Source organism: Prinia subflava, chromosome 9 (genome assembly GCF_021018805.1).
Source record: "Prinia subflava isolate CZ2003 ecotype Zambia chromosome 9, Cam_Psub_1.2, whole genome shotgun sequence".
Lineage (NCBI taxonomy): Eukaryota > Metazoa > Chordata > Aves > Passeriformes > Cisticolidae > Prinia > Prinia subflava.
The window spans coordinates 21,508,078-21,535,159 of NC_086255.1; the positions used below are offsets into that span (position 1 = coordinate 21,508,078).

Genomic DNA, 27,082 nt, shown 5'->3' on the forward strand with positions numbered 1-27,082 from the left:
GGATGGCTTCTTATTTTTTTTTCCTCCTGTCCCTTCCTTTTTAAAAGAAAATGAGTTTTCAGAGCTGTCCGATTTTTTTTTTTTTTTTTACGTGATGATCTTTTGTGCTGCGGTGCGAACTGAAGAGAGAAATTGAAAATAACTGGATGAGCTCAAACAGCGCTTCCCTAATTACTTCTGAACTTCTCATTTAGAAAGAGGTGAATAGTTATGCATTACATTGTTGAAAAAAAATAGCTTTTGGATAATAATCTTACACTTTTACAAAACAGTCTTGCCTTCCCCGTTTCTTTCTAAAGAAAGAAGCCTTCTAGTTGAAAACTAGTTTTAAAAAACAGATATTTCACAGTAAAAACATTATAAAAATTAGTTTTCCTTCTTTAAAGAAAGGGAAAGAGGTTTAAGCAATTCTCACTTTTCCTATTTTGTGCCAACAAATTCTACTGAAGAGGAAAAAAAAACCCAACTGTGTCTGATTATTTTTTAAGAGAGCCCTGGGGTTACAATAAAAAAAAAACTTTGGTTGTTTTTTTTTTTAATTTTTAATTAAAATTGAATAAACGCTTAAGGAGAAATTAGCAGTCACCTCCATCCAAGACCTACTCGGGTTTTATAACAGAATCAAAGCGTATTAAAAAAAAAAAAAGTAAAACCTTTTAATACATCAAATATACGGAATTTTAATCTTTAAAGCGATACATTGTCTATTTTAGTACATGACGTAAACCTTACTTAACCCTTTTTACAGGGTGGACTTAAAAATTAAAAATAGTTAAGTGTTCCTTTTAAAGAACAAAATAAGGCAAATGAGGTTTTTGGAATAGAATTGTTTTTGTTTTTTCTTCCAGAATACATACAAAAAAATACCAATTCTCTTTCAAGGGTATACACCTTAAAAATAATTGCAATTTGAAATTATAACTGACAAATTGCGAGTTGTTTTTTAGTAACAAACATGCATGTAAATTTTTTTGTTTCAATGAGACATTAAATAAGAACGTACAATACAATCATAGCAATTTTAAAGTAACATTAAAGAGAAGACCTCTATCTTTTTATTTATATTCTACAATGGGTGTTCCACTTTTACCTATTGAGCTCAGTTTAGTAATGCACTTTATGATTCGTTGTCCCGCTTGAAGCTAACATAAATAAATACAGTGCTCATGGATCCAGTCCTCAAATGAACACTATTTTATAAAAAGTCAGATTTTTTTTTCTTGCCAACTTTTATAAAGTTTTGCAGGGCTTCCTTCCCTTACCGCTAGACTTTGTGTAGTGTGTCAAAGCCCCGCTGCCTGCACTCACTGGTACCCCAGGGCCGAGGCTGTGGTGAGTCTCTGCCCATAGAGTGCGTAAGGGGAGTAGTAGGGTCCGGTGGCAGCGGGCACGGGCACGGGCGCCCCGGGGGTGGGCAGGGGGCTCTTGGAGTAGGGGTGGTAGCGGCTGCCGAGTCCCAGAGCGTGGTGCGGGCTGCGCAAGGCCAGCGTGCCTGGGCTGCCCGGGGCGCCCGTCGTGGGGATGTGCATGTGGCACGCCATGGCTGCGGCCGCCGCGCTGGCCAGCGACGAGGAGCTGGGGTAGCTGGAGAGGAGTTTATCGGTGCCCGGGAAGGCAGTATGGGTCCGCAAGTGGCTAAGCAGCTCCTCCGAGGTGGCAAAGCGCTTGTCGCAGGGTCCGTTGGCCGACACCCAGTTGCAGATGTGTGGCTGGGGGTCATTGGGGAGCATGAAGCCGTAGGGGTACAAAGGGTGGCCGGCTAGCGAAGGCGGCGTGGCGCCGGTCAGCGAGGAGTGGACGCTGTGCAAAGGGTGGGTGGGGTAGACGAGGGGGTATCCGGACTTGAGGGCTTGGTCGTGGGCGCAGGAGGCTCCGGCGGCGCCGGCCAGGTGGCTGGCGCAGTGGTAGCTCAGGCAGTACGGGTCTCGGCACAGGCTCGCCGTCATCACCGACGGCGGCGACGCGCCCGCCAGCGGGCTCGACCCCGCCGGCTTGCTGCAGCCCAGGCTGCTGGCGGCGGCCAGCTGGGCCCCCACCAGGCTGGAGGATTTGGTGGGGTCCAGAGCTACTCCGTGCGGCAGGAACTGCGGCGGGTAGCCGGCGTAGGCTCCAGCCAGCGTCCCCGGGTAGCTCATGCCCGCCGGGGGCAAAGGGAAAACGGTCTGGCCCGGCTTGTAAGGGGAGACGGGGGCCACGAGGCCGGAGCCCAGAACGGAGGTGGAGGAGGTGGCGGTGGTGCTGCTGCAGGAGGAGGCGGAGTCCGATGAGATGGGCTTGGAGCCCGGCGTGCTCTCCTGGTGCTGGTTGACCTCCACGTTAATCCCGGCACAGCTCACGCTAATCCGGCTGTGGCTGATGCTGGTGGTACCCGGGCCTCCCTCCGAGCCGGAGCTGCCGCTCTTTCCGCAGCCCTCCGAGTCCTTTTTGTCCTCCCCGCCTTTTCCCTCGGCCGGCAGCAGCCCGGGCGAGCAGGCGGAGGCGCTGGAGTTGGGGCTGCCTGTCCTTGGGGTGAACGGCTGGCAGGTGGCGCTCGGCACCCGGAATCCCGACTTCTCCCCGGCCGCGACCCCCGCGGCGGGGGCGCCCGCGCAGCCCGCCGCCCCCGGCTCCTTCTTCTCCGCGCCCGGCTTGGAGTACGGCTTGAAGCTCGATTTGTCCTCCACGCCGATGTCGCTGAGCTTCAAGGGGCCCGACTTGGAGTCCTTGTCGCCTCCGGAGCCATTGGAGGTGACCGAGGAGAGTTTGGAGGAAGGGGACGGGTCCGGCTTCCCTATCTGCGAGCAAGTTTGTGCCAAAAGGGCCAGGGGGCTCTTCTTTGCATCCAGCTGCGGAAATCAGAAGGACACACAAAGAAAGAGATTTAATCGGGGTCTGAGAAAACCCCCTTTGCACCCATAGGACTCTTGTCCCGTAGCTTTCTGCAGAATACAGCCTGGAAGTAGCGAACAGTTTGTGCGCATTCATCAACTTGACAGCCCCCTCCCCTGAATGCACCATTTTCCATAAAGCCTTTAAAAAGGGCTGGGGATTTTCGTATCTCTGCGAGCCCGCCGCGGCCGCCTTCAACGTCCCCAGGCTCCCCGGCGGCGGCCCGGGCAGCGCGGAGCTCGGCGTCTCGGCAGCGCTCGGGCCGTGCCGGCCCGTACACCCGGCCGTGAAGTACAGCGACTGCAGCATTTCTGCACCCTGACTGGTGGCACTATTTATAAACAGAGCCCGAGTTAGCCGGCGAGCAGGGCTCCCCGGGAGAAGGGTGTCCTCACTCCGCAGAGACCTTAATGAAATCATTCATTCCCACGGACACACCCTTCCCACCACCAGCACTGTTTCGAGTTTCGGTCCCGCAAATAGCGAGCTACGCAGAGGGGGACCGGCAACCTCGACAGAGCAGAAAAGGGACCAACAAGCCCCCCGAAGTAGAGCTCCGTGTCGGTACTTGAAAGGAATCGGTCGGCGAGCCGAAATAGTTATCCTGCCGCACCCACGCTTGAGCCTGTCGCTCTTCGCGTCGTGTCGTCCCGTCCCGTGTGTGTCCCCCCCACCCCAAAACACCCCCTGCAAAAACAAGGTTGTTCGGCGCTCGGAGCACTGCTTATTTGCGTGGCCGAATCGTGACCCCAGTGTGGATCTGTTCCTTCCACTCATACCTCCTCTCAAAAAAAAAAAAAAAAAAAAAAAAAAAAAAAAAAAAGCTCAAAATAGCAAAAAGAAAATATTAATTTACACAGGAACTAGAAATTATCCCAGTAAACACGGAAACAATACCCAGGAGCAGTTCCTCGCACTGACTCGAGATCAAAAAAAGCCCCTCTGTCCCGGTATAAACGCATTTCAAAGCGCAGGAAAGTGCCGAGGGCGGCTGGCGGAGCCGCCATGCACAGCCAGCGCCCGGGCAGGGACGAGAGAAAGCGACGGGGGCCGGGTCCTTACCTCGATGGGGCTGACGGGCGTGGAGGGTAAAGGCTGCAGGTATTCAGGGTGTAAAATGTGTCCAGTCCGCGCCGTGAGCATTTTCAGGACTTTGATGGGAAGGCGGTTGGCTTGGCGTAGCGGGTCCGAGGGGGGGACGGCGTGGAAGCAGGGCTTGGCGGCGGCGCTGCTGCCGTTATTCCCAGCGTGCCCGTTCGGCCCGGCGAGGTCGGCGGCGCTGCGGCTGCGGCGGGGGCTGCCTCCGGGCTCGCTGAGGCTGCTGCTGCGCTTACTACTTCTTATAGCAGAAAGCGAGGGCGATGTGATCATGACCCAAAACCTCGCATGAAAACTGGGGCAAGTGGCGCCGCTCGCACTCGGAAACGCTCGCTCGCTTTCTGCGGGCGAGAAAGGAAAAAAGCCACACGCCCCCCGAGCAGAAAAACAAACATACAATGTCCCGTGGCTCTCTCTGGCGGGGAGGGCGTGGGTGGGGAGGGGGAGGGAAAGGGGGAGCCGGCCGGAGAGAAAGAGGAGGAAAAAAAGCCGAGTAATCCTTGGGCTGTGCTGGGGGCGGGGGTGGGGGCTGCGAGCGTGTGCCGCGGTCCCCCTCGGCCGCTCTCAGCTCCCCCGGCTGGCGCGGCGCGGAGCGCTCGCCTCCGCCGCTCAGCTGTGATGCGAGCCGCTGCCCATCCAGCCCGGGATCTGGCAAAGAAACTCACTTCAAAAGCAGCTGAATTAGTCTGAGATTAAAGCCTTTGCCGCCTTCCAATCAAATGGGACCCCGAGGTGATTGGAGGGTCAAGGGGATGTGACGTTCCCTTTTCTGGGCTTTTTTTTTCCCTCCGTTTTTAATGGTCTCTCGCTCTTTTTTTTTTTTTTTCCCTTTCTCGTCCGCCTTCCCTCTCCCCTCCCCTCCTTCCTTGTTTTCGCTCCTAGGATGGGATGGGCGTTAATTCTGTGTTTCACATCACGCGCTGCGAACGTTTTTCTTCCTCCGCAGCCAGCGCGGATGGCGCGGCGGCGGCGGGGCGGCCGCGGGGCTGGGGGCGCCGCGCCTGCCGGGGGGCGGCCGCGGCCTCCGCCGCCCTCCCCCGCCCGCCCCCGCCGCTCGCACAGCGCCCCGAGCACGACCTGCCGCCCGCCACGCACGGCGCTTACGGGCCCGGCCCGCGCCCCCCTCCCCGGGGCCGTCCCGCCGGGATGGCCGCGGGGCCGCCGCCGCGCCGTGTGCCCTCCGGGACCCGCGGAAGGGCGCGGGGCGCTTTTCCCGCCCCTCCCGCCTGGCAGCGCGGGGGAGGCCCGGACGAGAACCTGCAGAGCGCCGGCCTGCACGTCGCCGGCGGCAGCGGGCGGGAGCCGGGGCGCTGCGGCGCGGCTTGCGGCGGCGCGGGGAGCGCGGCGGGATTGGGGGAGGTCGTCACACGCGGGGCTGTCACGCACAGCCCGCCGCCGCCTTTCGGGACTCTCCGCCCCGCCGTCAATTGTCAGTGCTCCCCAACCGCAATCAATCAGTTATTTGTCAGCCCCTGTCAATCCGCCCTTGATTTATGTCAGCTTTTGTTGCTGATTACAAGCCTGGTGTGACTTGAAGGGGGAAGGAGAGAGAGGGAAGAAGGAAAGAAAACAGAGGGAGAGACAGGCTCCTCGGGAGAAAAAGCCTTTTAATTTACGGAATAAATCCTTGGAGTAAACTGGATTTGTTTGCCAGCGGCCGGTAGCCCTCCTCGGCCCCTCACCGCCCTGTCGGGGAGGGTTGCTGGACTCCTCTTCCCCTTCCCTCTTCGTCCTCTTCGAAAGTGTCCTTCGTCCCTGCACCCGCTGGGCTGAACCGGTCTCCGGCAGCGGGGGCCTGGGGAGGCGGCCCCTCGCCTTAACGAGAGTGTTGGTTCGCCATTTATGTGTTTGATTTTCAGCTAGACTGTGTTGAGAGCCTTCTGAGTACGCACACGGTGTCCACCCGGGCGCTACACACGTCCTGCTTTGTGCCTGTGCGCTCCCGAAGGGTACCGAGTGCTCTGCCCTCAACCCCATTTTTACTGGTGCCGGCGGATGCCCCGAGCGGAATCCGCAGCCCCTCAAGTCGCTGGGTAGCCTTTTTCTTTTCTCTTTGTACTTTGCTTCCCACTATCCCCCCACCTCCTCATCCCGTAACATTTTTTCACAGGCAAAATGTGTTAATCAATCTTTTACTTTTGTTTCCGGATCTGACATGGTGGCCCACACAATCTACAACATTAACAAAAAGGTCACTTAGAGATAAAATACGTTTGACAAGTGAAGAACAAGGCAAGTGCTTTAGGGGTCGCGTCCAATTCCTGACCTGGACTCCAACCAGAACAGGCGCTGATCCTGGAAGGGTTGGACGAGAGGAAGGACTTTCACTTTCTCACGTTTAGATCTGCTGAACCAAGTCCTTTTTCTTCCCTTGAAACACCGATCTGCCCCGGTCCCTAAACAGATGTGTCAGATAGTCTTTAATGACCTGCTCTTCTTACGAGGTATATGTAAAGCAGGTTTTCCTCGGTATCCCCCCTTCCCCCGCTCCCGCCAAGCGGTACCCTTTAAATCTTGCAGCGCAGTAAGTATATTTGCTGTATTTTATTTAAACCACTTTACTCTTTTACTATAGTGTATAAAGTAGGATAAATACACGGAACCCCTCTAGCTTTAGTAAAGATGCGATTAATGTTAACAAACTTTTAAATTTCTATCTTTTCTGTGAAAGGTAACGTTTATTGGCACAACTTCTCAGTGGAGAGTCATAAACGCATTTTCATTTTGCAATCACCGCGGTCATCTTGCAAGACCATCAAAATTAAAAGGCAGGGGGGAGGAGGTAGAGAAAGAAATCTTGCATAAAACCCACGATATTGCAATAGGACTGACAAGACCCACAACTTGCCCTCAAGGAACTCCCCCCCTTCCTTTATCTAGAGTGGAAGTGACTTGAATCTGCCCCAGGTTTTCCCCCAGTTCTTTCTTTTGTTGTCAAGTCCAATTGATAAATGGAGTGCAGTAAAACTCTGGAAGAAAAAAAAAAAAAAAAAAAAAAAAAAAGCTGAAACCTTCATTTGTGTTCATTTGCATTAAAGTGCTTGGAACAGCTGTTTTCCTTACAGGACCGGGGAGACTCCTATCTGTTTTCTCGTTGTATTTATCCTGCCTCCCAGGGTGAAAGACTAAAGATTAATTGTCTTAAGGTAGAGTCAGCTGTGGGAAGGCTCTCCCTCCCCATTTTTCCTTCCCTCTCTCTGTTCTTGTGGAGGTGAGGGTGATTTCGGGGAAGGGTTGTTTTACTTGTAAGCCAAGGAAGCAAAGGCGATAGCCGGTACTTGTATAAAACAGGCAGCGCACCGACGGGAAAAGCGGGGGACGGAGCGGGGAGAACAGCACGAACCCCGATCTTTCTGGCTGAAGTAGAAGCATGAGAGGGTAATTTAATTAGCAACTTCAGAGGACAGCTTTTTCATTTGCTTTTCTTTTTCTTTCTTTTTTCCCCCCCTCCACTCAGCCTTTGAAACGAGATTTAAATCGCACTCAATACTGTAAACTTTTTTATGTAGAACCTTGTAAAAAAATCAGCCCCAAGACATCTCCTCCCCTTTGCGCCCTCCAAAGCATTTTTGAGCTATGAGAGCTTATTCACTGCGCTCAACACACGCAGAAAACGATTCCCCGCGAGGGGCTCGGAGTTAGGATGCACACGCGGAGCATCGGGCGGGCGGCGGGGCTGCAGCTTGCAAGCGGTGCGGAGTTTGTGATTTGCCTGCTGCGGGCTCCTTTCCTCTCTTTAGCCGAGGAAGAGGGATTCTGTCCTGCACGTTACCTTCGCGAGGGATTCTTGTTTAATGAGTCCGTGCAGACGGTTTGCTCTTTTGCATTTACTTGTGTAGTCTTGTTGAAGTTTTGGTGGGTGTTGCTTTTATTCCTTTGAAAAAAAAATCCAAGGGTTGGAACCCGTCTTCCTCCTTTTACAAAGGAAAATTGTAACTTAAAAAAAAAAAGGAAAGCAAAGGAGGAATTAATTAACAAGTGCCAGTCCACACTTTCCTTTACCTACCAGCTATTGGCAAGCATGTCAAGTCGATTTTATTTGCACACAATGGAAATGATTTATTTTCTCTTAAAAAGGAGTGGGCTGGCAGATATTTGAGGAGGAGAGGAGAGCGAGAGCGAGAGAGGAAAAAAAGTTTGAAAATGCCTTGAACTATTCACTGTCGAGATGGCTAATCAGTATTGAGGCTCGAGGGCACTCGGGCAGCTTTTCAATGCGGTTTTCCTTTCATCTCAAGCTGGATGGAGGCGCTCAATTAAAAGCCTATCAGTTTGTAAGTAAATCAACGCCTATCAAAGTTGTCACATCAAACAAAACGATTATTATTGCAGCCCGCCTCCCCTATTAATCTCCCTCTAAAATAATCCGCTTGACAGGTCAGGCTGGCGAGCTGCAAACCCTGGTCAGGATCACCCAAAAAACCCGGACTGACTATTTTTCCCTCGGGAGAGGGAACTGCAGAAACGTCGACACCAGCGTGCCTGCTCTGCGAGCTTGCTCTCTTGCCATTTAAGTGTCAGCTTCTGTAGATCATGTTGGGAAAGGGCGTTTAGTCTTTTAAAAGGAACAGCAACAACCCTACAGGCCCTTTAGTTTAGCTTTTTTGTTTGTTTGTTTTTTCTTTCTCCCCCCCTTTCTTTTCAGTCGTTTCGAAGATACAAGATTAAGATTTTAATTAGCAGGAGCAGAGTTGCTGAGTTGTGTCTGGGTTGTGTTCCTATGCGCAACACAATTCAGTTCCATGTCTGTCCATCCGGTGCGTCAAATTTATTTCCTTTGATAGTACTCCCATTTCACTATCTACCCCAAGGTTTTTATTAAGATATACATTGCAATGCATTTTGTAGATGGTGCATCTTCTTCCTTTTTTATTTTTTTTTCTCACAAGAATGATAGTACTTCGTGTAAGAGGATAAGAAATGTGATGGGTTATCAGAAATACACTACCACAACTTTGTACATTTGGAGAGAGGCTCTTTTCCTTTTTTTTTTTTTTTTTTTTTTTTTTTTTTTTTTTTTTAATGCAAGACTGCATGTGCTCAGCTAATAACTGATGCATCTGCCCAGGTATCCAGCAGAGGTGTGGGGTATTTATTCCAGAATGTTATTAAAGCAAATAGTTGGAAAGCTTGCCAACATAAAGTCAGATTTCCAAACCTCTCCTCTGTTCGCATAGTACCTGAAAATATTTACCCTTATGATTGTAATTACTTTCCTAACACATAGAAGCAATATATATTTTACTCTGCATGAGATGTAGGTAATCGTTTTATAAGCGGTGATAATTTCAGAGCCATCTTCAAAATAATAGTCACGTTTAAGCGAACGTGAATTTTAGTAGTCAGTGGCATTTTTACTAAACGAGCAGAAAATCACTTTTGTTAGCTTGTTTGGCTGGTTGCTTACTGCTTTGGGAAACATACCTTCACCTAGAATGTTTTCAAATGCATTTGTCTAATTTTGTTCCTTTTGTTACACCAAGATAAGGAAGAGATTAATGCACCTAATAATAAAAAACCCCACCCCAACCTTTCTCTTTTTAGCCCTTTGACAGATTTCCCTCTTGACATTGTTTCATGTGTGAGTGTGAAAATTTTTACTCCCGTGTCGAAACCCGTTTGCCAACAGCTATTTTCCAAATCTACCCTCTTTTATGTTTAAGGTGTTTCTTATGCAAACAGCTGTTATTTAAAATATGCCTTAAGGTAACTTTCGAGAGGGAGAGGGAGAGAGCAAGTCAAATAATTGCAATGACACGAGCAAGGCTGGGTATGTTTCCTGTTAAGTGCATGGAGATTTTTAGTGTCATTTCATGTTTTTAAACGTACTACGATTAAAATGATCGAGCCCAAAGCGAGGGAACGCATTTCCTAATTCGTACATAAGTAACTTGAATTGGGATTAGGCGTCTAGATTCTAAGAGTTGAAAAAAAAAAGAAGAAAAAAAAAAAAAGAGCCTTGTAGCTTTTGTAACACCTTGGTCTGATCACTCCATCTCAGCAATCATAAAGGCATCTTTGTGTTTATCTTCTGCGAAAGCCTGGAGGCTACGGGAGAGAATTGTACCAACTAAGCACATATTTGGTTACAGTAATCCCTCAGAAATTAACCATGGCACACAATGGAGGCGATCTCCAGCTTCGTCACTCGGATCCCAAGTGTGGAGAGTGTTTATTGACAACTTTGTCATGGAAACTCTGCTGATCAACCAGATGCATCTTCAACAGGGAGGTACAGAGTAGGAACAGCGTCCTTTGAGATAGGAGCAAGAGTTTTGAGGATATGGCGCGAAAAGGCAGTGGCACCCCAATAATTAACCTTATCTAAACACCCTAATGACAAATGAACAATGATCCTCGACTCAATTACAGGACAGCTACGTTTGGCAGGGGCAGGGAGAAGCATGCAATATATCTTAGCTATCTTCTTGAAACAGTCTAGGTCCACGATCCCAAAAGGTTAGAATAATCTTAATTTTTAATAACTATTAGCTTGTTTTCAGTTATCCCTAATGATGCATTTAGGTCTCCTCTAATCCTCACTGCTTTCACTTTTAGCTTTTTACACCCTAAAATTAATTCCACCTAAAGTACATTTTTCATTTTGTACTGTACTAGCGACGTGCAAATAATTTACATCAGCGTTCATCAGGACTGTCCTGAAGTGATGGATCATTTTGTTGAGTTGCAGTAAAAGTGCAGAATGATCTATAATGATGTAATATATACATTAAAAGGGTGTCTGGATGATCAGAGTTTTGCTAAAAATGTAAAAGGGCTTTTTGATTGATAACAGGGTTGCTGTTTTTCTGCAAAGGCTGTCACAGGCTGACACAATGCTTGAGTTATTAGGGCAGAGAAGGGCAACCATAAATTTCCAACGTCAGGCAAAAACTCTCTTTATTGTCTATATGATGGATGGGCCTCCGTACTAGACACCAAATACTTCGTATCACCCTTAAATGGGAACACATTTTTCGTGGCCATAATTCATGTTTTTTAAATAGAAAGTTTGAAATGCCTGCCTATATTTCACAATCCTGACATATTTATGAATCACTCCCTGCATGCAAATATAATTATTTAAAGCACTGAGGTGACATATGGGTTAGAAATGTACCAAATGCTGTTAGCGGAGTGATTTTTTTTAATTCCCTAAATTGAACACCATAGAAAACTCTGCCTGTCTGTTCAGATCAATAAAGTCGAAGGTGAAGTTTTACTGATTTTGTCAGTGCCACATACAGATATTCGGTTTTGATTAGGTGAAGCTGACAAAAAGGGAGTCTTTTTGCAATTACCATTAAGTTAATGAAAGAAACACTCATCTTTCTCCTGGCACCCCCACGCAGGCATACGCATTTTCCCCCCTTTCTTTTCGGGCGATGATCTAGCCAGAGGTACATTTGACAGGAGCGCTTTTTTTTTTTTTTTTTTTTTTTTTTTTTTTTTTTTTTTTCTGAATTTATTTTCCGTCCAGCTGCGCTCGTCTCGGCGGGAGTGCCGGTGTGCCGGCGGGAGAGGGGGCTGATGAGAGCGGGCTCAGCCGGCGCTCTCCGGCCCCTCTCGGACCCGCGGCAGCGCGGGGCAGGCGGCGGGGCTGCCCCTGCCGGGCTCCGCGGCGTTACCTGCCCGCTCCGGCGGCAGCGCGGGGCAGGCGGCCGCTCCGCTGCCGGCTCGCTTGAGCTGATGACGAGCAAAGTCCTTCCACCCCCTCGGCGGGGAGGCCCGAGCGGCACCGCCCGCGGGAGGGCACGGCGGGGCCGCCGCCCAGAGCCGCGGGGCAGCCCCGCGTTCGCCGGCACTTCCGCCGGGGCGGGCGGAGCCGCCCGTGCCCGCCCCGCCCGCCGGCTGCGCCGCCCCCGCCGGGCAGCGCGGGCTCGGGGCCGGGGGCCGCGCCCGGCGCTCCGCGGCAGCGCGGGAGGGAAGCGGCGCCGGGCGGGGCTCTCGCCTCTCCGCGGCGCCCCGCCGCAGCCCTTGGCCAGCCCCTCCTTGCTCGGGCCGTTGTGCCCGCAGACCGGGAGCTGCTCGCTCAGCCCGAGGGTCTGACCCGGAACCTACACCTTTGTGTTTAGTTAATTGAAACTCACCGTATTTTCAGTAGAGCTCGAGGGATGCGAGAATCAAAACCACGGAGTATCTTGAATATTTTTTTCTCGCGGACTTGTGTGTAAATGTGTACAATATTTGCACTAGTCCAAACTTACTATAGCAGGCTGACTCTTTGCCCATAAAATGTTAAATCAACCATGACCAGACTCATTTTCCCATGTCAGCCAAGAGGACTCTGTAAATCAACACATTAGGGCTTCGCTGGGTAGGAGCTGCGTGTGCTTCATGCAAAATGGCCCTGACAGTCGCTCTCCTGGTGCCGTGGTTGTCAGCCTGTGGCTGACTGCAGCATTGTCAGGTGGCAGCAGGAATCCTGGCAGGTAGAGTGCAAAATCACTGGCGACGCAACATGCAAGAGACTGACAACTGGCACAACAGAAAGAAATTATACGGGTTTACCTTTACCTTTTGATGTGATTATGTTTTTAAAACTCATCGATGTTTTGGGAAGCCTGTTGCACCAGCGTGGACCGCTTAGAGGGGCCTGTGTCTCCCCTGAAGGCCTGCTTGGTTGTCTGCGAACAGAGAGGTTCTGCAGGCACTTCCCTACCATCCCAAGATGGGACCTGCTTAGAAGCCATTACAGAAAAGCTCATCTCAAGGTTGTGAAGGAGTGTGTGACAGCTATACCTGGAAGCAAATGAACACAGTGGATAAATACAGCTTAAAAAAATAGCACTAGCCATATGTAGCTGTGCCTAAACAACCAAGACAAACTCCATTCTTTGTTCAAGAAAAAGAATTAATCCCCCCAACTCTAAACAATCTGTGTTCTGTAAAAAGCCTCAGCTAGCCAGTCCTTATCTAAACCACTATCTCTGGGTAAGGGTTCAGATACTGGAAATCTTATTTCTGAGTGCTAGTAGGTTGAAAGGAACAGGAGACATAATACAGCATATAACAAAATAATATAAGTTCTTATTACCACACAACAAATATCAGTAATTACACACATTGAATCAGATTAGATTCAGATATCAAGGTAAAGCTTTGTGCTATATTTCTTGAAAGGGGCCTCAGCTTGGAGAAGTCATTATCCAGTGCTCCTTGCTGGATTGCCTCCCACTCAGAGGAGTGACCCAGCTATGACCCAGACTCCGAACACTTGTGTGTAAATTTAATTTTCAGCATTACATCATTTCAACTGGAGTCTTACCTCTTTGCTCATTGTTGTGCTATGTGGCTTACCTGGAGGTAAAGAAAGAAAAGATAGCAAGAAAATGTGCCAAATACTAGAAAATGTAAGTTCAGCTTAAAAGTGTGCACAGAGCCACTTCTATCCTGTGGTCAAGTGAGCTGAAATGTCTGAGCCAACAGCAAGGTGGGAGAGAAAAAACTTAAATGATTAGTTTAAAATCTTACAAGATAACTAAAGGAACATTTGAGGTTTACTTATGAAGGCATAATATAAACTCTGCTTGCAAAATTTCCCATATTTAAAAGAAAAGGCATTAGCCAAAGAAGTGCCTGTAGCAACATTTCTTCTTGATCACTACTCTCAACACCTGAACAATGAAAACTTGTTCGTCTAAATTCAATATACTTTCTAAGGGGAGTTTTGCATGTTTGCTGAGAATGATTAAGCACACATGCTATTTCATCTAATTGTAATTTTTTTTATTTTTCATTAACTGAGCAAAGTGTTCTGCTTTATGTAATTTCCTTCCTATAACCCCCCCATCCCAAACAGATTCCTTTCTTCTTTTTCTACATCATTCATAGAAAGTTCATACCCTTAATGGATGACAAAGTAGGCAATAGCATGAAAGTGTGAAGAGGTTTTTTTTCCTTGACCAGTTTCATTCAGGTACTCCCAGCTCTGATAAATGTATTACATTTAGTGTTATAAGTAGAGATTAAAGACCCAAGTTCTTACAGTAAATTCTCTTCAAGTAAACGTCTTAAATTGTGGCCATTTAAGAAGAAGAGAGACTAGACAGAGTTAGTGACACTTGAGTTTCATTTCCAGGTCTACCATTAACAGTGCTCAACCATATTTTGCGTCTCTGTATCTGTGAAACAGAGTCCTGGTATTTAGTTTTCCATTACAAAGAGTTGTAATCAGGATAAGACAGTAAATGCTTTAGTGCATTACCATGGCAGAAAAATACAAGAACATAATCTCACACTGCCTGTAGAAAAGCTCCAACATTATGCGGTGTGACTTGCTGTATAATAGCATAGTCAAATCAAGAGGATCATCTCATTCCTGTTTGAATGCCATGATTTCCTGTCAGAATTAAATATGCTGGTGCTGCTGCAGGTTCTATGTTTTGCATTACTCAGCCATTGGAAATAAACATGCATCATCAAGGTTTCTTATTCCTCCATTAATTTTCAAATTCATGAAATGATGTAATACAACTTACGCATGTAATGATGACATTTGGGTCTTTGGATTAGTAGTTTGCCACATTTTTCTATAATATCTGAAGTTAGTGTTCTTATTGTTTACTTTATATTTATACAATATGATGTTTTTACCTGCGACCTTGAAATCATGAATAATTATGCTAGTAGGACAAAGGTACAAATGCTGTTATTATATTGCACTGGTAGTCTTGTTTGAATGTCATTAATATACAAGGGGAAAATCAATTAGCAAAACACCATTTTTGAAATGTAGTTTGTTAACACTGTGTAAGAGTATTCTTTGGTTGAATAGCTCTAGGACAGAGATAATGGCATTGTGGTTACTTACGTTAGGGCTTGCACCTTCTCTCTGTGGACTGAAAGATGAAATTTTCTCATATTCTTGTATATGAAAACAATTGCACAGTAGTAAGCATCTCTTTTGGTTCAGTAATCACCCATTGTCTTATGATCTGAATGGGGACCTCCCAAATTTAAGGGCGATGCAGTCATATTTACTATGGATATATAATATCAAAGTATGTTAATAAGAAAGAAAAATGGTATAAGGGAAATGATAATATTTAAGCAAAACAGTAAACATTATAACCAGTTTAAAAGAGGTGCTTCACTTTCTCTGGACTGTTGGTATCCATTTGTATCTGTTGATGTTAATAAAGTAATATTCATAAACCAAAGGAGAAAAAATAAGAAGCTGGATGCCATTTTTTGTGACTCATCATGAGAATTATGTAAAGTAGACAGTATTTTTTGAAAGGGTATATTTCTAATTACGGCACTCATATAAACAACTGTGAAATTGTAATGGGCTCTTTATCATGAAGATAAAAGGTGTTCTTGGCCAGAACTGTCTCCTTCTTTCAATATGGCTCTTAAAATCATTTGTGCAATAAAGACAGTTTGGAGCTCAGTTGTGGATATGGAGATAAGTTGATCTTGATTTTTTTGGCCAGCATTTGAAATTTCTGTGACTAGGATGGCATGAAAATCTCTGTTATGTGCAGTAGCAAATGACAAGATTAGTTCAGCTGAGTTCTGGGTGAGCAACCTGGTGTAACAGAGAGAAAAGCTGAAAGGAAATATGGTTCTTTCCTGTGGCAGTCTGTAGTTCTATTTATATATTTATTATGGAGTAATGAAAGCAGTAACATTTTTACAGTGAACAGTAAATAATCATGGGATGCCAAAATACCCAATCCAGGGTAGGGTATATTTATGTTTGTAGTATATACACACACAAAAAAAGTGCTACCTCTTGGAGGAGTGTTGGGCTAAAGATGGTTTGGTATTTTTTACACAGTCTTGGCTGCACGTCTCTAGATAGATCAAATGTTTATCAGTAGGTCCCTTATATCTTCCCAGAAGGCCTGTGTATGCTTGCTTGTGGAATATTATGAAGGACTCCAGGAATAAAAAAAAAAGATCTTTAACAGCTACAGATTTCTCCAGTTACCTGACCTCAATGTGGGCACTAGAATATCAAAAGATCTGTTGCACTGGGGACTTCCTAAGACTTTGAAAAGCAGGGTGAATTTCATCCTTAGAAGGTTAAGAACAGAAACAGACTCCTGAAGTACAGAAAAATTAATTTAGCAGTTATAAAGACATCACATTCATGACACCAGAGAATGAAGTGCAGAATGTCCTCCCCTGCCTTGCCAGAATAATTAGAGAACAGTTCATTCATATCCTCTCTCTTGTTTCTGCAAAAAATACCAGTCCTGTGACGGGACTTCTGCGATGGAGATGCCTACGAATTCAGCTCACAGATTATTTAACAGCTGGAGAGTGGCCACATCTTTGATACACACTTTTAGACAGTAGTCAGTGGTTATTGGCTCCATGTTTTAGCTTCCAAATGTAAAGGGTTTTGAATTTTTTAATTCTGCTCATATATGATGGATAACTTTGATTCTTTGCCCTTTTCCTGCTAAGGATTTTTGCTTCACCTTTAAGTGACAAGTTCAGATATGAAGTTCTCAATTTTTGTCAGTTTAGGTCAATTGTGAGCAGAGTTTTTGGATTAAAAATACCTAGTCTTCCACCTTTCTATTCCATATAAAATAAAATTGCCTGAAGATATCCGCTGTAATCTAATCTATGATATTCAGATATGTACGCTATCAACGTTATAATTTTTAAATCTTAAGTGAATGTATGATATCACTGTTTAATACAAATAGATCTGAATTATCATAAATATATTTAATACATAATGCATGTCACTCAGGTATTATTGTCAGTAAGGGATGAGGAACAACACTAGGGTAATTTATAAAAGTAGAGAAAATAATTTATCAGTAGTCAGTGTTTTTCAGGGTGTTGCTTTCTAATAACAACATTTTGGTCATAATACATTTCTAGCATAACTTAAATGACTTGTGCAAATTACTGAACTAACCTGAGTGCTTTTATTATACCCGAAACACTGCAAGTGTCTTGCATTATAAAAATGTGTATAAAACCAGTTCAGCTCTTTTTCTTGCTTACAAAGTCAAACAGTAAAACAAATTTTTCTTGCTTACAAAGTGAAAAAGCTCTCCCCTCACCCCTGTGTGTGAATTGTGAGGTGTCAATGAGTTGGAGAGGAACCTTAATGATAACTCTGTTTTCACTAATAGTGGGGAATCCTTAAATGATAGAGATTTATGGAGAGAACAAGCATCTGAAGTGAAGGAGGAAACATAGCTCAGGCACACTGTGGGCTGCAGTGGTGCTGAACCCAGCGTGACTGCTCCGGGGGAGGGTGAACTGTCACTGCTAGGAGCTGTAAAAAGCTTTTCTTTAGCTTTCCCATGACTTTGAGGTGTGCCAAGCCTATGAGAGGCTGTACCTACCCTGTCACTTTAAGATGCTCTCAGGCTTTGCTTGTATACATTGCTCACTTTTAGGCTTCCCCCTGGAACAAATAATTTCCTTCCTGCTAACAGTAAGTTTGAGGCTGATTTAACAGGCATTTCACTTCATTTGGTATTGTACTGGGATCATTTGGACTCATGCTGGGCTTCATTTTCTCTATTCATGTGAGGTACACTAGTATCCAGAAGGCCTTGGATATTCGTGTGTCCCTTTAGTGCCATCAGACATGTGCCACTGTCTTGTGTTGAGAAATGTAACCAGAATGTGTATTCTGTTTTCATCCCTTGAAGCTGGTTAGGAGATATTGTTCTTTATCTCTTGTAACTCTAGGGCGGGAGAGGGCGGATGCCTTCTGTTAATGGGACACCTGATAACACCAGATAAGACCTCCTTATCTCTTCCTCCACCCATCCTCCTCTGAGGCACATCACCTGTGAATGGGCCATTTAAGGCCTCTCACATGACTGATAACATCACCTCATTCCACTGTGAGATGCTCCACCCAGTGGGAGGAGCCAAAGCCTTTCCACCGGGATAAAACCTGCAATCCCAAACACCAAGGGAGCCTGTTTCCACTGGATTCCCAGAGCATGACTGGACCCTTTCTGGAGGATCATCTCTCCTTCAATGGAGCCACATCTGTCTCTCCAGGAGGACTCACTTTGGGCTGCTTCCAACACCCTGACCAAGAGGGTGTCAGGTTTGCATTCTGACTCTGTCAGGGGTCCTTTGTACTATTGCATTTATCTTATTTTGTTTTATGTTCACCCTTTTTTGTTGTTTGTTTCTTCCCTCCCTATTAAATTGTATTTCTGGCTTGGAGTCTCACTGGTTTTGTTTTCAAACTAGTATAGCCACACATTTTATATCTCATACCAAATCTGTCTGAAAGTAATGTGGCCTTTAATTTTTTAGCCTTCTGACTTTTAACCAATGACTAAACAAAACTATGATGTAAGGACACACAGGTATGAAATGGGACCTGAGAAAATCTGGCTTGCTGGAAGTTGCCCAGGCCAGTGCTGAGGAAATATTTCTCAGTAGCACACAAGAAGAGGTGACTTGGTGGCATGTTGGCACGGCTGCCTCTGACCATGGAGATGAGTATCTTGAAGGAAAAACCCAAAAAGCTACCCACTAAAAAGATAAGGATGTCAGTAGTGCCCTCATATCCTCCCAGAAGGCCTGTGTGTGCTTGCCTGTGGAATATTATGAAATACTTCAGGAGAAAAAAAGAAAAAGACCTTTAACAGCTACAGATTTCTCTAGTTACCTGTCCTCAGTGTGCGCACTAAAATATCAAAAGGTCTGTTGCACTGGATGGATGAGAGGCTACATGGCCTCAGGAACCTCTAGCTGATCCAGACTGTGCAGGGTAGAAAACTGGTGTTCTAGACTTTCCTTTATGCCACGCTGATTTTCGCTCTTGAACAAGCTGGGGCTGCCAGACACCACAGCATTGTGGCTGTCCTCTAGGAGTCCCCTAGCAGGTTTTTGGCACACTGGGAGCTGTCACAAACTGATACTTTGGGTCAGATTGCTTTTACAGAGCACGCCTGAGAGGTTGTGTTAGACATGAAGCATTGATTAAGTGTTCACAAGATATGCATAGTACTGGAATGGCCGATGGCTGGAGGTGGTAAGGAACTGTTGTGGAGCCAGTTCGGAAATCAGCCCATTCCACAGAAACAGGACTTGGAGCTGAGGATTTCTTCTCTTACTGGGAAGAAATACAAGGGCATTATAGACGTAGTCTTCAGTATCTGGCTCAGAATGTCAATCTTAGTGACTCTCAAATAAAAGCATATTAAGCATGCAAGGTTGGGCATAGAAAAAAAATGAAGTGCCATAATAGAGGTTGCTTCTGCACTCTTGGTGCTGTTGTTTAGTTCAGGGACATGATGACAATCTTGAGGATAGAACATGAAGATTAAATTATATCACTCCTGTATCATCCCTGCCTCATTTAGTCCAAAACCTGCAAGATAGAATGCCAAGAGATCAGGATTTGTCACTGACCCTTTCAAAGGTATGGTAGCAGCACCATATAGCAAGGTAGGTTTTTTTTTTTTTACCCCATGCAGAACAAGATTGTTTAAAAAATGAGAACCCTGTAGCTGTTTCCATACCAAGTTAGAGGACTGAAAGCAATAAAGGATTATAAATTAGGGTATTAATAAAAAAGCACTTTTAAGTCAGTAAATGATGAGTACTAGGTATTAGTACTAAAAGCATACAGGAAACATAGGCAGTTATGCTTACTAAATAAGGGATACATTTAGGATGTGCACCTGCAAAAACATTGGTTTGCCATTTTGTAATCAGTGATAAACCGAATATTCAAATTATTGAATTTGAAGGATTTCTCAGTACATTTTCTTATGCAAGGAGAGTAGAAGAAAGAAATAAAACATTAAAGTTACCATTCAGAAAGAGTGAAATTAAACTAAACCACGTGGCTTGCTTTCCCATGCACTCTTTCACATTTCCAAGACATGTAAAACCTGTTTCTTGTAGTTTTCATGTTTATGTATATCTCTCTATATTAACAGAAAATATATTGCTTGTGGAGGCTTCTGGAACTTTCAGGTTTCAGCTCTTCCCTCTTGCATCGTGTGTGTGCATGTTCTTTTCCTAGTGATGTCTCCAGATGCAGAATTAATGCTGGCTCTGCTATATTTATCTCTCCTCACCCAGAAGGATGGGTGGATGAAAGTAATGAGTGAGTAATGGGAAAAGTTGCAGTTTAACAATCTGCACAGGATGGTGGCTTTTGTTTGGGCTGTGTTCTTTCTTAACCATCTAAATTGTTAGCAACTTCCATACATTTCTGTGGGAATCTTTGGTACTTAAAAGGTGTAATGAAAAAGTGCTTTGGAACTGAACAATAGGGAACAACAACATTTGCTATTTAAAAGACGGAAGTTATTCCATATTCAGGTGTAGGAGGTTGACTACTAATCGAACTCTGTTCCTGCTTACTACTCTTCTCAGCAGAGTATCATGTATCTGTTATCTCTGTGGAAGGCTGTGGTTCTCCTCTTTGGTGGTATAACCTGCTCAAAGATGTGAGATTAAAGAATGAGGCCGTGAGAAGCAGGGAAGGAACCTGTTTGTTAATGTCAGGTGTTCCCTCACCTTGGCCTGAACTCCTTCCTGATCATACAATTTTCTGTTGGGGTGAAGACACATCTTTAAGGGCACAGGCTCTTAGGGGCACAGGGCCCGGTCCAGTGTGTATTTTCAATAGTATATTCTTATTTATAGATAGGTCTCTTATTATGCAGTGTTGTTCACAAGGCGAGACGTAGAATGTGTATTCTTGGATTAACCAGGTGAATATAGTTCTTTCTGAGAAAATTAAATCATAACTAAACAAATCCCCAACAAAACAAATAAACAAAAATCTCCCCCTTTCCCCTACCCCACCCGCCCCCCCCCCCAAAAAAAAAGGGCCCATAAACCCCACTCAAAAACCCAAAACCCCAAAACACCTCTAGCTCATCTGATAATTTAGTTCTACAGTGAGCTGCCAAGACAGCTGGAACAAGAGAGAGCAGCTCAACAAAAGCTGCTCTGGCCTCTGCACCCACTTCCTTTGTTTTTGACCTTTGTATTCAAGCACTTCCTGCAATAATTTTGTTTTGTCTTTGAAACCAACACAGTGTGACAGTTGCTGTCCCAGACATTGTGATAGAGATCTGTAACAAGAAAATACCTCAGTGAACCTCAAATCTGTTATTTAGAATAGAACTGCAATGTTGTATGGCCTCAAATTGGACTTTATCCTAGCTTTAGTACCCTTTTTACCCCAAGTTCTGATTGTTGCATTCTTATGAGCAAGCATCAATGCCCAGGGATGCACAGTTGCTTCAGTATTGCAATTTACTTTCCCACGCCAGTGCAGCCAGCCAACCTGAAATTCACCTATACATAATGGATTGTAGGGAAGGATAGCACTTCAAATCTGTTGGGAGGGAGTTGTCTTAGGCTTAGAAAAAATGATCTCTCTGTATTTGTGCAACATATAAGAGAAGTGGTAGCAAAACCTTCCATACCAAGCTTACTAAATTCTTTAAAATGTTTAAAAAAAATCTTATCTTATTATTGTTCTGTGCTTCCATGACTAGCAACAGGACTTTGAAACTTGGCAGAAGGAAAAGCCTGGCTTTATGAAAAAGTAGTATATATAGTGTATAAATTATAAGGGACTAAAAAAATACAATTTCTCATCTTTGGTTTGTGCTATGTGTTGAGTTTTGACAACATGTCCAAATCTTGCACCAATCTACAAAGCTTGTGGGTGCCCCATGCCAGCATCTTTCTGTGTGCTGTACTCTAGATGGGACAAACAGAGAATCATAATCACCCTCTAGCTTGGAATAACTCTTTTGCTGCAAGTATTGTCTACTTGGAGTAAAGAATTTGTATTTCTTGTCCATCTTTTTTACTGGAAATAATAATTTTTGTTATGTAATACCTACACGCAACAAGACAAAGCAAGACAGAGTGTTGTGTACAGTTAGGGTATCAGACCTAGGGCTTGGGAAGTGCAGCTTCAGTTCCCCAGATGACTACAGGTAATAAATACAAGGTTTTATACACATAAAATATCTGATCTATGCCCCAGCTCCTTTTTTTGTAGGATAAGAGGAAGAGGATTTTTCTATTTTCCTGGCATAGAATGTGAATAAGTGCATTAAAAATGCTAGAAGTTCTGGTAATACAGGGCATCCAGGAATTTCGTGATATTGAGGAATTAGTGATATTTTACTTGGCTGAGGTAATTTACTTGTCTCTGTTGAATCTAAAGTCTAAAGGAAACAGAATTCTGTATATTATGAAATCCAACCAACCAAACACCAAAATCCACCAGAAGAGAAATCTGTACCACAACTATGAGAAGGCAGAAATAAATTGCACAATTAATTGTTGCTATGTCTTAGTTGTTGAGCATGTAACTTATTAAATATCATTCTGGACTAATACCTATAGTGTACTATATAATTTAACATTAGGGATTTTTAATTGTGTTTGGGTCGCACCATGATCAACAAAACTGTCATTACCTTTATTGGAAGTGAGATGAGATTGCTGAGGACAAATTTTATGAAAGGGTTTCTTTTTTCCTGTCATCAAAGCTTTTCTGTTGTTCTGTTTTTTTGAAAGCTCAGCTTATAGAATAATGCATTTCAAAGTATATACATGAACTTACCTTAAAAGAATGCTAACAACTTTACAAAATGAAGCTTTTCAAAGACATCAGGAGATGCTGGAACTTCAGGGTGCCTTTGCAATAAAACAGTGAGTGAGCTTATGGGCTGCATTAATTCACAATGACCATGTAGCCTCACTCTGCTCATAACACACTTCTGCCATATGATAGGAAAAAAAATCAACAGATATATCCCAGAGATGGTTTTAGACATAATTCTGTTTTTCTTGGGGACACTGGAGGAATGAAAGAGGCAAAACACAAGAAGTAGGAAATATATCAGATTGGACACTCTGCTTTTGTATTATGGGGAAGGGCAAAACTCAAAAACTCCAGATGAATGTACAAATATCCACCTCCTATCTTTCTCATATGAGTCTCCATAACAATGGAAAAATGTAAATCAAGGCCATTAGTTAACAGAAGGAAAGCAAACTCAGAGTTATTACGTGAGCCTGCAGTAGTATGAGAACCTATTTTCACTGACTGCTTTTCTGGACAAATTTATCCTGCAGAGTTCCAAACACTCCAGCATGGGCATACTTCTGGAAAAAAACCTAACACTGTAATGTCACTCAGATGTTCTTATCCTTAAGTTTTACAGCACTGTATCACACTGTCATACTAATACTGTTCAAGAAAAGGTGTACCACTGTATTGAATGCAAAAGCATAACTTGCTTTTCAGATCCTTTTAACCTGTTCATCATTGGCTGTTAAATATCCTTATAAGTGGCAGTAGGAGAAATAGTTTGGAGATAGGAAAGAAGAAACCTAATTTGCAGCAGTTCAGCGTAGGAATGGCAAATGACATCATCATTACTGTATTTCTTTTTGTAGCCCTAAAATACACACTTTATTGTACTTTATCTTCTTTCTGTCAGGGTTTTTTTTCCCTGCATGTTTCACAGCAGGGAGTGCGAGTGATGCTGTTTCCTGGGAGACATCTGAAGTTATTAGTTTGGACATTAAACACCCTATTTAACTCTTTGTGATTAAAAACAGGTGTAAGGGAAATTACATATGAATAAAATGTTCCTCTGGCAATACAGAGAAAAATCTCTCTGCTACAGTCAGTCTTATTTAGCTAAATTGGTTCAGTTTGTATTTACATCATAATGCTGTGGATACTTATGAACGAATATTTTGAGACAATATTTTCATTTTTAGCATCAAGACAATGAATTTTGTGGGTAAACTGTGAGCCAAATTTTCTGAAGGAAAGTTGGAAAAATTCTGTTACTTGGCTGAGATTTTTTTTGTCTGAAATAATTTGCTTCAGGAAACTCTGTTTAAACACACTATTTGGTCAGGAGAAGTTATATATAATAGATATGTAGATTTTTTAAAAAATAGACAATAGTTTATTTTACTTACTCTGAAATATAGGATAATTTTATTTGTGTACATGGAGGCATACATGCATAGTGTGCTGCAAGGTGGAAAACAGACCATTTTGATTAACTCAAATATTTTTATAACTTTCAGTTAAGGAAACAGTCAGGATTGCTGTTATTTCCTCTTATAAATGTTCAGTGTTCATTTAAGATGGGGAAATGCTTGTATATAAAGGCTTTATATGAAATGACATAATTCATTTGGTGCTTGGTGCTATGCCATATTTACTGGTTTATATTAGCTAATTATTTAATCAGTTGGTCAATGAGATTTCCTAATTGTAACTGAGTACACATTTTAAGCAACTGACTCCTAAAATGACATAGAGCTCTGTTATTATGTGAAGAACTTATAAGTTCTAAGTTGAAAGTTATAAGTGGCAGATCTGATGGGTACCTACCATGGTTCCAGCACCTTGCTTCCCTGGAGCTGGTTTCCAGGTATTATTTTGAACATGTAATGCTCTTTAAATAAAGAGCAGGTCAGGATATATATGTATGTGTGTGTATAAAAGATGTACTGAGCATACTGAGTGTAAATCAAACCCTCATTTTTTGAAAGTCCACATTGGTTTTGTCTGTATGTATCTCACATGTCAAGCAGTTTTGGCAATACTCTGTTAAAATAGGAAATCTTATTGAATGGCCCATACAGAAGTGCCACCTTCTGCATCTAACTGCAGTTAAACTGATTATTTAAACAAAAAAGTGATTTTTTTTAATATAAATACACTGTAAAAGAGACATTTCAAAGGTCAGCTATGGCCAACTGTTGTGTAACTTAATGTCTACAAAGAATCCTCATGAAACTTTCAGCTTCTGAGAAACCACTGAAAAAATATGTTCTGTAAGTACAAACATAGTCCTTTGAAGCTTTAGGCATATAGGCAGCTCTGTCAAAGCTAAATAAAACCTTCAGATGATGCAGGTTGCGTGGGGCTGGGAGTCAAGAAGGGTAATGCCTTGAGATGCTCGGAAGTACAAATAGATATGTAAGGTGAAAAACAGCCTAAACCCAGAGGCTGCCTCTGTTCTTCTAGAATCTGTGCTGAAAGGTGACCCTGGTGATCAGCTGGCTCAAAAGCTGGAGAGGCCCTCCGGTGTTCACATGGCGCTGTGGTGGATTTTGGCTTCTAACAACATGGGGCACAAACCAAGAGCGCATTGACTCATAAGCCTGAAATCTGAGACTGTTATAACTTTGTTACAATTGCAGTTTAGATGTTACAAAATCGTCCTTCAGTGGCAGACAGCTGTGAGTTCTCATTGCTTTTGAAAATTATGTGCAAGTGATGGGTACTTCAGAAACTAGGAAATGTAGCAGACTGTAAAAAACCCAAAGTTTGAGAAGTTCACCAATCCTCCTGTAGGAAACTGGCAGCAGAACTAGGATTTTTGAGTGTAAGTTTTCAAAGTCTAGGGAAGCACCACAATAAGAGTCATCTCTCTTCTCCTTTCCTCTGTTCCGGGGAGTTTTGTTTTTCCCTTCCTGTACAGTATAATAGTCCCATTTTGTCACTCTGGTCAGTAGCACTCCCTTTTTGTTACACACTACGGGACCTGGATCTATTATTTATCCATGGCAGATAACAATCTAGGCCATGTCTGTACAAGAAAACATTGAACTGGTTTCAAAAGAATGACTGTAAGCCTGATGCACTTAAAACCGTTTGCCACCTCTTTAAGTTGTTTTTGTAATTTAGAAAATTCAGCTCAACTGATTGAAGAGATGATAAAGTCAATTTAAGTCACCCAGTTTAGGGAGCTGCACCTGCGACTTTTCCCTCTAGACAAGGTCTTGCCTAGTAAGTGGGAGGATCATTGGCAGGTTAATGCGACTGGCAATGTAAGAAGCTGGAGAAAAATCCCAAACTTGCTATTATTTGTGTCGGCTATTTTGTAAACTATTCAGGCAGGGATTTTTTTTTTCTTCGTAGATATCTCTAAAGTGACAGATAACACTCTACTAAAATTAATCCTAATAATGTAGATAATGATGTGCTAAATTGTTTTCAATATAGTTTTTCCAATTTTACATGAGTGTAATATTGAACTGAATTTACTCCATTAAGACAAATACAGCTAACTATAGCACTGGGCCACTTGAGCCTTGAGCTGTATGTGTTGATTCTGGTGGGAACCACATGCTTGTAGCTAAGAGATAAAAAGAAGCAGATACAGAAAGAGGAGAATGTATTGTTTTGTTTAAATTTACAGTTCACATAGTACTTGTTTTTCTTGGCATATGTTATTTAATATATAATCTAATAGATAAATAAAGGCCCTGATGGTTTGAAGCATGCTGAGTGATGATCTGAACCAGCAAGTATGCCTGGATGGAAAACTCTTACTTAGAGAAACAGAACTTTTATTCATCAGTGTAGGATCAGCTTATTTGCTGTGGCTGAAGGGTTTTATTCTTCTTACATGATAGAGGAAAATTAGATCACACAAAGCACTGGAGTGATTTATTCATTGGCTGTATTTTGATTTTTATGCATGTTGGCCCATTGACATTTCTAACACAATACATTAAAACAGAGAGGAAAAACATTTTTTCCTCAACTATTTGCCCTGTGTTTCCTGTTCAGCAGCCACTGAAGAGGGATGGCTGTAGAGAAGGTGTAGTGCCACGGCTGTACCAAGAATTTATTCTGTTGATACTAAGAGGTAGAGGAGCAAGTACAGTATTGGTTTCCGCTGTGTTGCTGAATAAACTCAAGAAAGTGGTTTGCAGTGAGGAATACATATCCTCCTGAAACTTATTTCCCCTCACAGCATGTGCCTCCGCTTTCAGCAAGGGTGAGTTATGCTATATTAGCAATAAAGGGGAAAAACGAGCCAGATTTTTAAAGGTGCTTAGGCAGCTGAAGAGGTAGGTAGATGACTAATAGGATTTAGGATCCAAGTTTGGAAAACTTTAAGAGTCTCATATGAAATTCTTACAGAAAACCTGCAGCTCCTTTAGTCTGCATAAACAGTGATAACCTACCATCATGCCATTATTTTAGTTAGTAAATTCTTGCGTCCTGTAAAGACTCGTTTGACAGGGTTTTCTGGTAATTCCAAAGGTATTTCTGGTTTCCCCACAAATTGGAATGTCTCTATGATCTAGAGACAAAAAAAAAAAAAAAAAAAAAATTGCTATGAGGATGTGGACC

At 43.7% G+C, this 27,082-nt stretch overlaps 2 protein-coding genes across 2 annotated transcripts; one reads left to right on the top strand and one right to left on the bottom strand.

Moving 5' to 3' along the window:
* Positions 1-812: 812 nt before the first annotated feature.
* ZNF503 (zinc finger protein 503) lies at positions 813-4,341 on the bottom strand. The gene is made up of 2 exons (XM_063405907.1): positions 3,931-4,341; positions 813-2,825 (listed from the first exon to the last, which is right to left on the bottom strand). Exons 1-2 carry the CDS (start codon positions 4,237-4,239, stop codon positions 1,305-1,307), a joined length of 1,830 nt encoding a protein of 609 aa, XP_063261977.1. The 5' UTR covers positions 4,240-4,341; the 3' UTR covers positions 813-1,304.
* Positions 4,342-4,795: 454 nt separating this feature from the next.
* LOC134554865 (uncharacterized) lies at positions 4,796-18,121 on the top strand. The gene is made up of 2 exons (XM_063405908.1): positions 4,796-6,490; positions 17,641-18,121. The coding sequence occupies exon 1, from the start codon at positions 4,855-4,857 to the stop codon at positions 5,494-5,496; it is 642 nt and encodes a 213-aa protein (XP_063261978.1). The 5' UTR covers positions 4,796-4,854; the 3' UTR covers positions 5,497-6,490; positions 17,641-18,121.
* Positions 18,122-27,082: the final 8,961 nt, after the last annotated feature.